Raw genomic sequence first — 16,128 nt, 5'->3', positions numbered from 1 at the left:
GCACATACAACACGCCTATACACCACCTACTAGAAAAAATGCTTTCCTCTGAACACTAATACTGACACTTGCAGATCCCTGTACAGAGTTTGAGCTGTGAGCTGAAAATTAGTGTCTTTCCTAGTAAGATAAAAAAAGGTCTTCATTGGGAAGATGTAAACCAAATCAAATGCACTGTGCTAAATACAGGTGAACCACAGGCATGAGACATGCTGAGCCATCTTATGTCTGCATGTGCTGCAAACACCACAGAGTATTGCTCCCAAGCTCCTCCTGGAAATTAAGGGTCAGGCTTTCTGCATGTGCAAAGTGATGCTGCTCTAGATGCACTAAAATGATGCATATTTATGCAAGCTTTAGTGTCTGACTCCTGCTTAAATGCCCTCTTCTCAACAAAATAAGGAAAAGGGGGTAAAGAAGAAATAAAGGAAGGTGGGTCAGCTATTGGACAGAGGAAAAAGAAGCTGCTCCTCAGAACCAAAAGTTATAAAGTGCCTGTTTCAACCTCTAGCCCTTCCATGGCAACTATGATCAGAGTGGAAAATAGCATGTGGAGGAGACAGGAAGGAGAGCTTAAATTTGGATGCTTCAGTTCCTCCCCTTTGGAACATACTAAAATTCCACTGCACCTCCTGCAAGATTTCCATCTATCTGCCCCAGAGGGCTTCATTCTTACTCTGCTGTAGACCTGGCCTGATCCTGCTTGCAGTGACATCAATGCAAATAAGTGTGACTCCAGTGGTGATACCAAAAGAATCAGTCAATCAAACATTCTCTGGGACCTCTAAAACTGGATTTCAACCTGCTTTGTTGTAAAATAGTAAGCAAGAGCATCTGAATGCTTGAAGTATTTGACATTCAAGGCACATGAGTGCAAAGCAAGTGCAACTTCCATGCTGAGCGCCTGGTATAATAAAACACCATATCCTGTCTGCTCCTGTTAATCTCTTTTCTTGCTCCATCTTTCTGGCTGCATAAATCACACCTATTTTGCAAACTCACTGAATGCTGAATCAATGCAAGATACAGAGTTCTCCATGTACGGTTGTTTGCTTGACAAAAGGCTGTGATTTACAGCATGGTGAAGTCTGCTCACAGGTGCTACACACTTGTGCTCACTTTTGCATAGGTTAATGTACGTCATTTCCCATACTCCACCATCTCTTCAGTTCAGGGTTGGAGTATTCACATACACTATAGAAGCAGACTAGAAGAGTAACACTCTATATTTTAAATACAGAATCCCTATTCTGCAATGTATAAAATCTTTAATATGGAGTGTTTTCACCCCAAAGCCATGAGATTTGTATACCAACAAAAGCAATAGTCTTTGTAATACACTATGTCTTGCCATTTGGATTAACATGGGTTTGGTTTACTGATCCAGCTTCAGTGGACTGAAGTGGAAGAAGTTCAAACATTCCACAGATTCTTCTTCCATCCACTTTTAAAGCAATTGTGTCTCTCCCCAGCTTCTGCAGTTTTTAATTAACAGAAACAACTCCAAAGAATCACCGCTGGCTGCCACAAATATTGTGTGAGCGCATTTGAGTTTGAGCATAGGCACTTACTATTTGTTGGTATACTGCTGCATCCACCCTTTTCCAAAGTCTTAAATAATCATAAATAAGAAAATCTGTGCTATTCTTTGGTACATTTCTGCCTGTTTAAACCACAGCTGAACTTTTAAGTTGTACAAACAAAAAAATTGCACTTTTATCTTCCAGAGGGTCTTGCTAGTCCAACAGGCTTCAGCTGAAGGATTCCTTATTATACTCAAACCTTGTCCCATAAGAGTTGCTGCTGTTGCTCAGTTTATGAAGTATCTTAGAGATTTTGTTTGGTCCACAACAGAAAACTCCAATGGTCTTCCTGTAAAAAAAAAAAAAAAAAAAACCAAAGAAAAAGTTATGACATTGCAAATAAACAGTAAATTTTGATGATAAAGAGAACTGGATTCTGATCTCACTGTATTAAACCAACTATGCATAGATTTTAAGGTGAGAACAACTCACTAGACCATGTAGTTAGTATCGCTGAAGCCACCTCACCTCTCCCAAGTATCCCCATAAAAAACCTTACTATATATTTGACTAAGACAACCCTTAGAAAAAAGTGCTTCATCTTAGTCTCAACCAAGTTAAAACACCAAGTTGTGAAAAATTACTTTTTAGCATGATTTATCACGCGTCTCACCATAATGACTTCACCAGCGCAAGTCATGATTTACACCAGCAAAAGATTTAGTCACTAGTGGTGATTCCTTACACTAATGATAGCAGCTTGCTACTAATCCATGATTATTCCTGGCAGCAGCAGAATAATTTTACTGCTTCAGTTTCACATTAACATGCAATCTTTCCTTCAACAGCTAGATCAGAAAGTCTTAAATCCAAACACAGAACATGATCCTTGATCATCATCCACAGCTATCAGCCCAGGTTCATTAGTTAACCTGACTTTTTCATACAACTCCACTGACAACAGGTCTTTGCTCTCTGGTCACCTTAATCACAGGCTTTAAGTCAGATTTACAGCCATACAGTATCTAAGGGCTCTGAACAGCAGCCAGAATCAGAACAGGGCACATCCATATCAGGAGGACTGAGCCATTAATGATATTCATCATTTCCCTTCTTTTGGGGAATTGGAAAATGAGGAGAAGGGAAAGGAAGGAACAGGGATAGGGGATGCGGTGCTGTCTCTTCTACATCATGAAAAAAAAAGTTAATTACATTCTTCATTTTCCTGCTGAAATTGTGCCACTACAGAGAAAGATCTTAAAGATTTACTAGGATGGAGAGAGAGCACACAAGAGGGAACATAGCTCTAGTTATTGTGATCTGCAGCACTCACTAAGAGGCTGGAGACTCGAGTTCTGGTCCTTTTTTCCAGGAGTCTTTCAGTATTTTATCTAGTAGCAACTTAATATAAAATACTTTAGCACACGCAGGATAATCAAATGCACAGTTTAAAGCTGCCTGTGTCCATGTTTGGTTAGAGAAGGGAACTAACACATACAGAAGGAAAGCTTTGATGCATACTGTCCTGTGTACGTGCCTGATGTTAGGCAGTAGCTCTAATAGCATGGCAATCTACACTGTATCAGTGCACAGAAACACTAGCTTGGAACAATTGAGGACCCAGACATCAAACAGCATCACAAAGTTACACAGGTAATTGCAATGGTGTTCTTGTGCAGGCACCTTACAATGCTGACTTTCATTGCCTTCTATCACATCATCTCCCATATCAACCCATGGTAAATATTCATCACTCGTACTTTTCTCACCCTTATGTATATTTATTAAACTCTCCTGTTCTGGCAATACTCCTCTTAAATGTAAGGGGTGCTGTGCTGGTGGCTGCATTTGTAGAAATAATGAGAGCACTACTGCTCATTGCACTCAAATAAGATTCCTCAGCACTTGCAGATTCTGAACATCCTCTAATCTGTGCACAGTTGAGAAAAAGGATGCATGAGCTCCCAGTAAGAATCTCTCTTCTACTGTGTATTTGACTGAGAGAATCAATGTTGTTGGGGTTTTTTTTCATTAGTTGGGTTAGTACAGACAACTAATAAAACCAAAAGAGTTTGTCTCTCTCCTTTTCATTAAATATATATTGCCGCTAATGCACAGACACGCCTGAGCAGCACATACTGCTAATGTGTTCTCATCCCAGCAACATCCTTCCAAGGTACACAGACTATTTGGCTAGTTAGCAGAATCTCAGAAAGCTTAAATGATTTGCCTAAGGTCTCACAAGTGGCTAAGGTTTCCGGAAACCCAGCTGAGCCACGGCCCGATGGTGAGCCAGATGCTCTCAACTTCATTCATGGGACACCTACCATCAACATCTCTTCTGGACATATCACAGAATCCCAGACTGGTTTAGGTTAGAAGGGACCTTAAAGCTCAAAGTTCAAAGCCCCTTGCCACAGGCAGAGACACCTTCCACTAGACCAGATTGCTCCAAGCCCCATCCAGCCTGGCCCTGAACACTGCCAGGGATGGGGCATCCATGTACCACAACCCTCCACATACCACTTCCCTCCCACAGTTCACTCCCCACATCCTCTCCCACCTGTGCCCCCCACTTCCCTACTTGCAGACACCCTCCTTCCTCCCTGCCTCATGTGGCTCCTGGGGCTGCGACAGAAGCAGGCAGGCACCTGACAGCTGCTGAAAAGCTACTATATGGAGCAGCACACTACTACCCTGAGCTGATGGGCTTTAATTGTGTTTGGGTCAATGGCTCACTCGCTTTGTTGCTCAGATGAAAACGGGCAGCTAGGGAGCCTTAGATCTGAAAATCTTTATAAATAACATCAACATATTTACAATTAGGGAAAGTATGTTATAGGCAGCTCGTTGTAATAAACATTAATATAGGGGTTTACTCATTCAGAGCACTAAGGAAATAACTTCTCAGTGTTCCTATGGGATGAGTGGGTCAGCATTTATTCTTACATATCTTTTACGATCAGCAGGAGGTGAGAGAGAGGTGAAATACTTTGCTACCCAGAGAGTAAGAGTCAGAACCTGAGATATTCCAGTTTCAAACCCCACATTTATTCTTAGGGAGAGCTTTAAAGTGCATGAGAAATGTACCGTGGTACTCCATGCCTTTCTCTCCTACAGATATATATGTCTTTTTCTAGGTCAGGATCCATCTGGAAAAAAAAGCACACATCCATTTGACCAATTCAAAACTGAGAAAGCATGGCAGCCAAGGCATGGTGTAAGCTTTCCAACCAGGATAAGGCTGAACAGGAACAAGGCTGCTGCTCCATCCCCAGAAAGAGAGCGCAAACCCCAAGACCAGTAATTTATTACATAAATTATTATATATTTATAAAAATATATATATTCATATAAATTATTATATTATTATATAAACTAACCCAGTGTCCACTGCTGGGACTGCGGGTGTCATATAGAATATCAACAGTAGATGGCATGCATCTGCTCCTGTTAGCCCAGAGGAAAGACTCCGGAGCCTGATGCTGGGCTGTCCCATGTCCTGCTCTGAAGGTCTGGCAAACCTCAGACACTGACAAATGCACTTTGCTTACTTGGGACCCAAACAGCAACAATTCACAAACCACAAGCCAATGACATGGCTAAACCGAGGAGAAGTTTGCCAGCTGCATGTTTATTTATGTTCAGCTTTTACTAAAATAATAAGATATAAAGTGGAAAATATCTTGGCTGCCCACACATAAGCCCAAGGGGATGGCTGCAAAGACATGCAAAAGCCTGAACACCGGCACCAGACATTCGGAACAACTGGGAGACCAGGAAATAGAACTATAGAGAAGACATGAAATTCCCAACTCCTTCAGAGAAATAGGGGGAATATTTACCCACAACAGGTAAGTTTCTGTGGGATAGCTGAGTTACATGTTGCACTGCTGTCTATCATGTTGCATGTAACTATGTTTATAGATACAGACCTTGATACAGCAAAGGGCAAAGAAGCCTATGTCTTAGCAAGCTGCAGGATAATCAAGAGTCAGAACATTATGTAGGTACTGAAAGACACTTTGCTTGCAAATGGTGGCACAATTTTAAAGACCTGATATGAAAATGCAGAGAAAAGGGTACCTGAAGTCTAATTAGGAGTAATGTGATAGAAAGCACAAAAGAAAAACCATCTATGACTGCCACTAATGGCTTCATCTGTATTACATGCACTTACAGCCCTGCACATAAGTGGCAGAAACCTCATCATTTTCAACTTTTAAAACTGCGTTCACACAGTTAAACAAAAAAGACATTAGAAGGGAGCATAAAAGATCAACAGTCCTCTATGCAGAGGACTGCGCCAGAGAGTCAGCTCACTTCTCTGACCTATTTCCCTTTCTTTCCCATCATTCTTTACTATAAAACCCTCCTCTAAGTGATGCTTGCTTCCACAGTGTGAGGATCCTACTAGGGATGTCTCTCTGTAGCAGCTTTTGGGGCATTCTGCAAAGCACCCTGCCCACAACATACCCTAGGACCTGCATCCAGGATATACAGTGTCAGCAGCTTATTCTGCCAACTGTGATACCTACTAGCACTCATTATGTCCCAAGAGCCAGGGCTCGGTGTCCCCATGGTATATCCAGCCTCAGAATAGAAGAGTCAATGGGCAGATGTTCACTTCGGAAGTGCAACAGAGGACAAGAAGTTCTTGAGGGGAAAGTTCTGCAGACCATGAGGGCACCTACCTCTCAACCTGGTGCACTCAGATTGCTACCAACAGCTACTGAGGGTGGTTTACCCCCACCCCATTGACTTTGCCCAGGAGTGGATCAGGGAAGACTCACACAATCCCTTCTATCAGATCAGCTTTTAAGGCAGAAAACTGCCAGCTGGGGGTAAAATACTCCACCAACTCCTGTCTTGTTTCAGATCATAATATGTTTGCTTAGTACAATGAAAAGGCACTGCCAGGTCTTAACAAAGAGTAAAAAGTGACAGGAATCTCCAAAGACAATATATCCTCTGAATAAAAAAAATACAGGTCAGTCAGATTCTTTCTTGTGCATTTTGTTTGCAAAACAGCACTATAAATCATGAAAATTATATGAGAAATCACAGTTTTAAAACTTGCAACTTTATCTATAAAACCAACATATGTTGCAAGCAAGATACTGTCACAGACAGAAACATATCTCCATGCAGTAAGATGGAAATCTATTGCTTGTATTTTTCAGGCCACTGAAAAACCTAGCTGCATGGAAAGATGAACTGTTCTGAGTGTAAAAACCACACGTTTCTGTTTGTACAGGGTATCTCTCACAGCCAAATAGTAGCTACTTTCAACAACAACTTAAACATTACAATCTAAGATAAAAACCCAGAATACTTTCATACAAGCACAGAAACAGATAAGCAAACTGCAGCATCCTTCAAGCAGGCTGGTACTTACCGCCTGTTACACTTTGCTATTTCATCAAAAAGGAGCTTCCACCGGGGTCGTCCGATCAAAAGCCTTGAGTTTAAAGCTTGGTATTTTTCACCAATTATTTTCTGCAAGAAACAGAAAAACATTCCATTCTGCCTGATTTGCAAATTGCCTCATATCACCCAGGGCTCCCATTCCTGACATTGGCTGACTTACCATATTGCTGAGGTGTAAAACCTGAGCACAAGTATCAGACAGTTGTGATTAAAACTGCAACCATTTCATGCATGAATACCTCTGCTCACTGCCTTCTCAATGGCTCTCCTTGGTGTTCATTATACATTGTTCGTCATGCAGCCGCTCATTAATCTCCCCATTACTTTTAAACCAATTTATTTAAGCCATAAAACAATAACCACGCTCCTATTATTTATTCCCTCATTGGCTTTTAATGCTAAGCTGGAAGAAACACTGCTGATGCAAAATTCATATTTCTGTCTGAAGTCTGTTTTCCTAACTTTGTACAAGTAACTATTAAGATGACTACGTCTGAAAAAGTAACAAGGGAAATCTTACATTTCTCCCTAAGAGCAGTTTGCCAGCTGTTTGGAGCTGCTGTAACAGCAGAAAGCAGCCAAAAACTGCTCCCTGGATGGAACCTGAGCCATTCCAGTGATGCTCACTCACCAGGCTGGGGATAAGGTCAAATGTCCTTCCCTTGCAGGGCACTGCCCTTCCTTGTTTTTTTATCCTAATGTGATAAAAAGGCAGAGAAAATTTACGTCTTCTCTAGGCCCCATATTCACTCCACTGCTGAACAACCTGAAACAGTGCTCATACCAATGCAAACAGTGTCTTGGCTAATTCATACTCTGTTCTCCTATTATATTCAGGAGGCATTTGATGAAGGATGAGCTTGGCTCCCTGTTGTCACACAGTCATGCTGCTTCTGAGCAAAGGGAGCATGAAGTGAAACTCATCTAATTCTGGTAGCAGTCAGCACTTAGGGCTAACACCAGTGAACACACTGCTGTATGGCAATGGAGAGTTGAGTTTAAGTCCCCCCTGAGAAATCATGAGCAGCATTATGGTTCATGCCAGTTTTGTTCAATAGCCACAAAAGTGACTTTAGACTTAAAACAAAGTTGACTTAATTAATTCAGTAGCTGCTTGATACACAATATTAGAAAACTTGCTTTGAGTTGTCTGTTATTACAATATCGCTGCATCATCACAATGCTGCCCTGCATTGAACATACTAGGTTCATGAACAGGGTATCTTCAAGCACCCCATTTCAACTGTCGTATGTCCTCCAGACATTAAATCTGTGGGACAATGTCATAACTGCTGTAGCTACCACATCATTTAGACTTTGGATAGTGTTCCTACCAGAGCTGTGAAGGCTGTGCTATCTCCACCTGATACCAGGCAGATCAAAATCCTTTGGGCATGGTTTCTCACAGCATTTCATGTTTTGTAGTTATTGTTAGGTTTGGCTTTGAGCACACTGCAGTCAATAGAAAGCTTTCAGACACAGCAGAGTGAATAATCAGGCTCAGGCTCATGCGCTAAATAATGTAAAACGAAGATCATAAGCATAAACAGCTCCAGGAAATGCCAAGAGTTGGAGAATTATCTCAGCTCTGGGATTGACAGTTCAGCATAATATCCAGTCTCATACATTAAGACATTTGTAACTTTTATCTATGCTTGAGGCAAAGAAATACAAAGCACTTAAAAATAGCTAGTTTCTCTCAAAATATTTATTTGAAAGGAAAATTTGAGCTTGTAAGCTCCAAGAACTTTCTGTTTTGATTCTCAGCCCAGAAATGATGTAGATTTCCCATCAAACACAGCCAACTGTCTGGTCTGTGACCTGGCCTGAAAGGACCTCTTTTCTAGAAAAGGAAGATATGGATTTCTGCCCACACCTAATCAAGTTACGGCTGCTAGACCAGATTCCCTTAATGCTGCAGGGATGGACTTGCTCTCTTGCCCTAGTAATGAATCAGTCACTTGAGTTTATAGCCTCATTTCCTGTTTTTACCATCTGCAGTAATTCCCTTTTGCCTCTGAGTGACAGTTTGCTTTGTCTGCTACCCCAAGTTCCAGTTCTGTTTACAAACAGCATTTAGACACATACCTGTATTCCATCTGTTTGACTGAGGTACAGCTGGATATTTATATAGTCTGGTCGATTCTCCTGCCAAAGCTGGGAGGATGATAAAAACAGCTAGTGAAATAATATCCCTTCTCTCAATATAAGCGTAAAGTCACTTGTGCCCACTGTGCTGAGGAATGTGGGTTTCCGCATCAGTGAAGTAAGCTTTTTAATGAAGAAGTTACACTTCCATAGCACCTCTTTGTGAACTCCAGAATGTTGCACATCATGCTGTGCGCAAAATATTATCTTAGGAAGCTACACTGCTCTTAAATTGTAAATCCCCCTCCCTTTTCAATCTGTCTACCAGCCAAAAGGCTAAAGGCCACTCAAACTCCCCAACCTGTACTTTCTTCTTCCATCTCATAAATTTCACAAGTAACTGTCCAGACCCCTGATACATGGCAGTGCTGTGCAATGAAATCCTGGTGTCAGATATTCAACTGGTGTGTGCAGGTCCAAAACCAAATAGAGTGTGAGTTAGGTATCCCAAGCAGAAGGACTGCTGGAGCTCGCTTGTTTCGAGCAAAGATGTCTTTATAGTGTTGCACGGTGTGGACATACTTAGCATTTATTGACAGTATCCCTTCCAAGCAACCCTCATTACCTTGTTATGCAACATACAGAGCAGATCTGCAAACCAGCGGAAAGACTCAATGTCCCTGCACACCCAAATGAAGTAGAGTCTTCTGAGCTTGTAGCATTTCCAGCCGTCACTTGAAAACAAAATGTTTGGGCAATTAAAAATTGTCATCTTAAAAGGAAACATTAATTAAGATGCCTTATATTCATTACCGGAAACATGAATTGCCATTAGAAGCTAGCTGCTAGAGTTGTTCTTCATCCTGTGATACATCTGACACTGAAATGACCTAAGGATGATCCTGAGAATATTAACTCTCTAGCACAGCGTTAATACCCTTCACAGATACTGTTTCTGCATTAGGAAGTTGTCAGCTATACAGATGATTTAGGCAGCAAATATGGATTCATGCATCATCATCAAATTTCTATTTCAAAGCAAAGTAGACATTCTAAGTTCAAGTGTATTATGTCAATCCTTTATTAGGCTTACAAAGCAACCCATAAGAGGAAGATATTGACAAACGCACTAATGTCAGGACTTAATTCTGCCTTTATATTTGAAAGGCTCTGGTTGATTATAATTAATAGTGTAGTGAAATCGCGAAGACCAAATTAAATCAGAGCTCCATTGTGTTAGGGAACTGTGTGATATATTACAGTCCTCAGAAAATGCTAGGGGGTAAACTGTGGCCATGGGCAGATTCTGGCACTGCATTCGGGGAAACAAAGGACTCGTGTGTCAGATTTGTCACTTAAATAAAACACAACTATAGCGCAAAGGTAGGATTGAACTGAACTGGGAGAGAAACTACGAGTGAAAAAATACATCCTGATGACTGATGAGTTCAAATAAAGCACAAATATCCAGGAAGTATCTTTGTCGATGGCCAATGCTGCTTTCCGTTGTTCCGATCACTGAAACAGTGCACAGATGGTTTCCTCCTTTTCCTCCTAAAATAATTTTCAGGAAGATAAGGCCATAGGCTTTCAACTTCAAAAGCTATGAGGAGGAGCCAACCGCAGTCAAAAACTTCCATGATACATGTTTTACTTCAAACTCTAGTGTTGCCAGCATATCCAGCAAGGGTATAGTATCAATGGATCTACATAAGTGATGGCTCCAACGACTGTCTTACTTCCCCATACATCTAATCTCCACTGTAAGCCTGAGCTGCAAGGATGGAGACATTCTCAGCAGCATGGAGAGCCTGAGAACTCACCTTTCATGTCAGCTTCCCACAGAGAAATAAAAGTGCTTTAGGACTGAGGAGACTTTAAGACTTATCTTTCAAGTCCTGATTTCAGCTTTTTTATTTGTAAACTGTTGACCTGCAGAGCAGGATTTCCTCTCTTCTTCTGACTGGCTACACTAAGACAGACCCTTAGGAAGGGTCACAATCTTGTCAGATGTGACAAGATAACTATGAGCAGTAGCATGGAAAATAAGTGCCTTTCAGCATAAAACGGAACAAAAAGGAAGAGAAAAATGCAAGGCATTTTGCATTCAAATGCAGTAATTCACTAACGAAACACCACTCTCAGTGATGAAACATTGCAGATGGACAAAGAAGCTGGACTGCAGGACTTCATGAAACAAGATTCAAAATAGCACCTCAAACACATCCACTTGGGTCTACCTCCAGCAGGATATATTACGCAATAAGGGTGCAATCCGCCATTATAAACAAATCCATATGTATATAACATGTCTTGTGTGTTTCTGTGTTAGCACTGCCCATAATAATAAACATTATTTACAGACACTTCTGCACAAAAGCTTTCCTTAATGAAGGTTGTATTTTCTTAAGAATAGGGCATAGGGTTCAACAGTTAAGTGTAGGGAAGGGCAGGAAGAGGAATTAAATTGCGTACATACAACAGGAACCCAACTGAGCAGGAAACAAATGACTGTGTCGACAGGCTGTTGATGTCTCCCTCAGACCTGCCCTTGACACACCAGGAATGGTCCCGCTGCTCTGCAGTGCTGGCATCATAAAGCAGTTTGCATATTCATACCTGCCAAATTCTGCTTCTAAGCCAGGGCAAAGACAACAGGCAGATCATCCCCTAAACCAGAGCTTTGTTGATGTTTAAATACTGAGAAGGAAGGAGGCTGAGACCATTATTTTTTTCCCGGAATCACAGAATGATTCCCCTGCATATTGTACAGTGCAGAAGGGGAAGACTGGCTACAAAGGCAAGTTATGGCTTTATCCAGATAAATGGACTTTACAGAAGCTTTTGGACATTGACCTTCCATGGCAATATCTATGCAAGTTCCTACAGCCTCTAATATCACACTGGTAGAGGCAAACATCTCATAACTTGCTGCTGGCCCATCATTATGTTCTGTGACATTTTTGCTAAAGGCATTTGTCAAGGATAATTCATCACAAGGAAAATGGTCATCTCATCCACCTGGTCCCCAGGTGTTCAGCAAAATGTACCCTTTTTGAGAGGATGATCAATACGCTCTCAGGAAAAGAAAATGAGGGAGCCCAAGATGGTCTTTGGGGACTGCAGCTCTATGACACATGTGGGGCTGATAATTTTCAGAAGCACTCAGCACTGTCAGGTCTAACCCATATCAAGGACAAAAGAATGCACACAGCATCTAAATTCTAGGCTTAAACCACTTTGGAATTAGACAGAGCTGGCCATTGGAATGTTCTTCTCAGAACAAGTGCTTCAGCTGTGCATTGTAAAACCTGCCCAAAGACAACTAGTCTTTCAAGACTTCAGGGAAGTTTTGCTGCTTTGGCTGGCTGTTTATACAGTGCCTTATGAAACAAGGGTGCTTACCCTGTGACTGGAGCTTTTAGTCAATGCTCGGACAAAAAACCCCAAATTAATAAAAAAATCAATTCAATCACAAAAGCAAGACTGTTTCACACAGTTTAGGATTTCGTGGGAATCATGTTGCCAATGTGACATAAACAAGAGGTGAAAGGTTTGGTCTGAATAGAACGTGAATGGCTTAGGGAAAAGGCATATCTAAAATTAAAACTTTTATATGGGGTTAAACATCTAAATGCTATCTGAATCTAAGCTTCCTTTAAAACCTAAGCTTACACATTTACAGACCAGGAGAGCTGGCCATGCATTCACAGTAGAAAGAGTGTCACAACTTCCTGACTCTCAAAACCTCACTACCGTAGTCCATAGCCTCATATAACCTGGGACAAGGGGACCAAGGCTGGCTGAAGGGCTGTGACTACATTACGGGCTAGGCTGGTGCCAGGATATGAAGGCTAGTGACACTGTCCTAGTTCAGGTGGATTACTGGCACAACGCTGCTACAACCCTTTATCTTACACAGCCTGTAAGGTGTGATTTATGCTCTTCAGTGGACATCTCAGTCCTCTACCTCTCTCCAAGGAATCATTCACTTATGTTTTATTCACTTCCATTATGCTAACGGAAGTTTTTTAATATTCTGACAGTCTTTCTGACATGCATTGCTACCGTAAATTGAGGGGAAATGTCTTTAAAAGGCTTAAGCTCACTTACAGCAGCGTGTTGAGCACTGATGCAAATGGTGTAACCCCAATACCTCCAGCCACGCAGAGGCTGACCTCGTAGTTCAGAGATTCCTCAAAGGGGCTTCCAAAAGGTCCATCCACATACAGTCTGCAGAAAAAAACAAAAAACAGTTTTAGAGAATGCTGCTAAAATAAGAGAGAGGGAAGGAAAATGATCTGGAATTAAAATCCTACAAAGGCATTTGTTTCAATTTTTTATTAGCCTTGGGATGCAGAATGTGAATGTCTTTTTCCTGGAAAGCTTTATGTGGAGACAAACCACTGCACAGGCGGTATGAAACTGTTATATAAAATCTTGTGGCACATTCCATGATTAGAAAAGCAAATTTTTTAATCAAACAAGTTGAGGTGACAAAATTACCACTGCCCTTTGGTATTAAAGGACAAAGAAAGTGCTGCATTGGAAACAATAACAACTTGGTGGCACATATGGAGGAAGAAAAAGGGTTTGGCTACTCCTGCCTAAGAGGCTCATCTCTTGAGCATCAGAAGCAGCTGAGATAGACAAAGGGTTAAAAAAATCTATTTCTCCTGGCTTCTTTTCAAAAGCATCCAGGGAATAAATAAGAGGTGACACATATCCATCCTGCAGTGCGCAAGAGGAACAAATGAACATCTACTCCTTCACTTCATGTTCAGCATTTTTGACTCATGCCTCTCATTATTATAACAGTTTTGTCCACCTTTTTTAAAGATCATGTAGGAGACTGAGTCCCATTTCCAACCCATTTCTAGAACAGTACATTTAGTCCAAGTCCATTCTGTGTACAAGTAGCTCACTGGTTCATCACAATTTAGGTAACTGGTGAATACAGCAAAGTGTGTTGGGACCAGCAGCTCAGTGACTAGGTATTTTCTCACAGCTAGGCTGACTGAAATCAACCTCTGGCCTGAGACCATAAGAAAGCTCCAACATGTATTAGTTTTACACACACATATACTGGTACTATTACACAACTACATCTAATGAAAGGGCATAAGCTTCTCCTTTATCACATCAGTCAGAGAACTAAAGGCAGAGATGTCTCTTTTCCCAGGCAAAGTCTTCCAACCCTCACTGATTCTTTCTTTAGAGGGCTGGATTTTAGCCATAACTCAAGATACCAGTCTGATATTATTTCATTTAGTTTTGTGGTCTGACCCTTGTCATCTTACTAGTCAAGACATCTTGTCTGGATGTCTTTGGCCAATATGGTCTTTTCTAGGAAATTTCTTCCAGACCTCTGCTATTGCGAACCTCTTGATGCTGCATATATTAGACTCCTTCTTCTACAGTGTCTTACAAGTACCTACTTTTTGATGGATCTGGAGGCAAAAAGGCTGATTTTTAACTATGCCCTGTCTTACAAACTCCTTTTGTGGCTCTTGATGTACTATCTGGAGAGAAAGGGAGAAGACACTGGGCCAGCCACAGCCATCAACAGAAGCTACTGGAAGAGCTGCAGTAGAGGTTTCTAGGTAACCAAAATTCATCCTTGATATTCATAACTAAGCAAACCCCAGCCTAAGTATGTTTATTATTTCTATCTCTATTCTGAAGTTACTACAATATTCTTGGATATTCTCAAAGCTTTTCAACATCAGGTATGTTACTTCCAGCATGACGAGAATAATTGAAAAACAAATTCACCCCTTACTTAGGACAGATAAGTTCTTTTGCACAATGGGGCCAAGAAAAACTTAACCGGACATGTGTGTACAATATAAACAGAATGTTAAGTACCTTCTCATTAAATGTTTCCTGTTACATGACACTTTATACCCTATTTGCTTAACATGAGTTTATTTTCCAATAATGAAATGATGCTACTGCTGAAGTTGCTGGTTCAAGAGATCTTCTGCATGTTGCACTGTCATTTAACTGAGGAGGTAAAGCAGTATCTCTTATTTAAATAAGCAACAAGGGAAATGTCGAGAAGCAGGTTATTACACTGAAATTAATCTGGTCCAGGGGACATTTTGAGAGAAGTCCACAAATGTTATGGGTCTCCAATGCATATCCCCACAGATCTAATTTTGGGATATAAGTGCAGTGTAAAAAGAAAAACAGCTAAGGGTGACAGGATAACGAGGATCAGTAAGTGAAGTCCACTGTCATTCCTGGCATACCTCTTATCCATGCGTTACCCTTATCAGATCCTGCCTAAGTGATGAAATCTGGAGAATCACTCCTACACGTATGAAGGGCATAAGAACAAGCCTGAGGGAAATTCCTTGCATTTTGCACAAGCAGCACTAACTTTCATTTGGATATATAAACTTAAAGCCAATGTTCTGGGGGAAAACCACAAGTAAATAATATAAAATGAACTAGCAAAGCGTATTTTTCCAGAAATTACTACAGTGGATGTGACAATAGTCATATACTGTTGGGGTGCCATGGGACTACACTTAAGCCTACTTGAGGACTATCTGAAGTATGCACTGGGTTTATCTCAGAAAGGACTAAGCTTTCTTGGAAAGTCTGAGTGCCACTGACTACCTATGACAGAATCAGACCTGAAACAAGCAAAACTACATCTGGTCACCACAAACCAGTCAAGCATGGTGCATAATTCTATGTCAGAAATGCAAGAAACAACCTTCAATTAAATACGTGTTTTGGTCAGATTACTCCAGTTTGTGGCCCATTAGCCCCATCTGGCCTGCAAAATATTTCTATCATTCTGCCCACTGTGTCTTCCTCTGAGGGAGTGAGGAACAGTTGTTTGGACAGCAAATACAGTGAGAGAAGCCAAGAGCCTCCTGCTGTGTCTGCATGTGGTCCAGCACAGAACAGCCAGAAGTCACCACTTCCAAGTGTGAGAAAAACAAATGAGGAAAAAGCTGGAGAAACATTGCTACTGCTTTAACCCACTCCACAAGACTGCCCAAAATGGACTCATTCCAAGGATATGATCTCCCTGGAAGATTCTGTTGGATGGCATAAACACGCACTATTT

General features: G+C 41.2%; 1 protein-coding gene across 1 annotated transcript in view; it reads right to left on the bottom strand.

Annotated features, from left to right (window-relative positions):
* Window positions 1–1,104: 1,104 nt before the first annotated feature.
* The window catches only part of NOX4 (NADPH oxidase 4), a 107,166-nt gene continuing 92,142 nt past the window's right edge, over window positions 1,105–16,128 (bottom strand). Inside the window, exons 14-18 of the mRNA XM_065675881.1 lie at window positions 13,155–13,274; window positions 9,667–9,775; window positions 9,042–9,110; window positions 6,922–7,022; window positions 1,105–1,872 (exon numbers count right to left, since the gene is read on the bottom strand). Of these exons, the coding sequence (XP_065531953.1) occupies window positions 1,752–1,872; window positions 6,922–7,022; window positions 9,042–9,110; window positions 9,667–9,775; window positions 13,155–13,274 (520 nt within the window). The 3' untranslated portion in view covers window positions 1,105–1,751. The remainder of the gene's footprint in view (window positions 1,873–6,921; window positions 7,023–9,041; window positions 9,111–9,666; window positions 9,776–13,154; window positions 13,275–16,128) is intronic.

The sequence above is a fragment of the Lathamus discolor genome, chromosome 4, assembly GCF_037157495.1.
Source record: "Lathamus discolor isolate bLatDis1 chromosome 4, bLatDis1.hap1, whole genome shotgun sequence".
Taxonomy (NCBI): Eukaryota; Metazoa; Chordata; class Aves; order Psittaciformes; family Psittacidae; genus Lathamus; species Lathamus discolor.
Note: the sequence above shows the minus strand (reverse complement) of the source record. Positions and strands in the feature narration are given on the sequence as shown.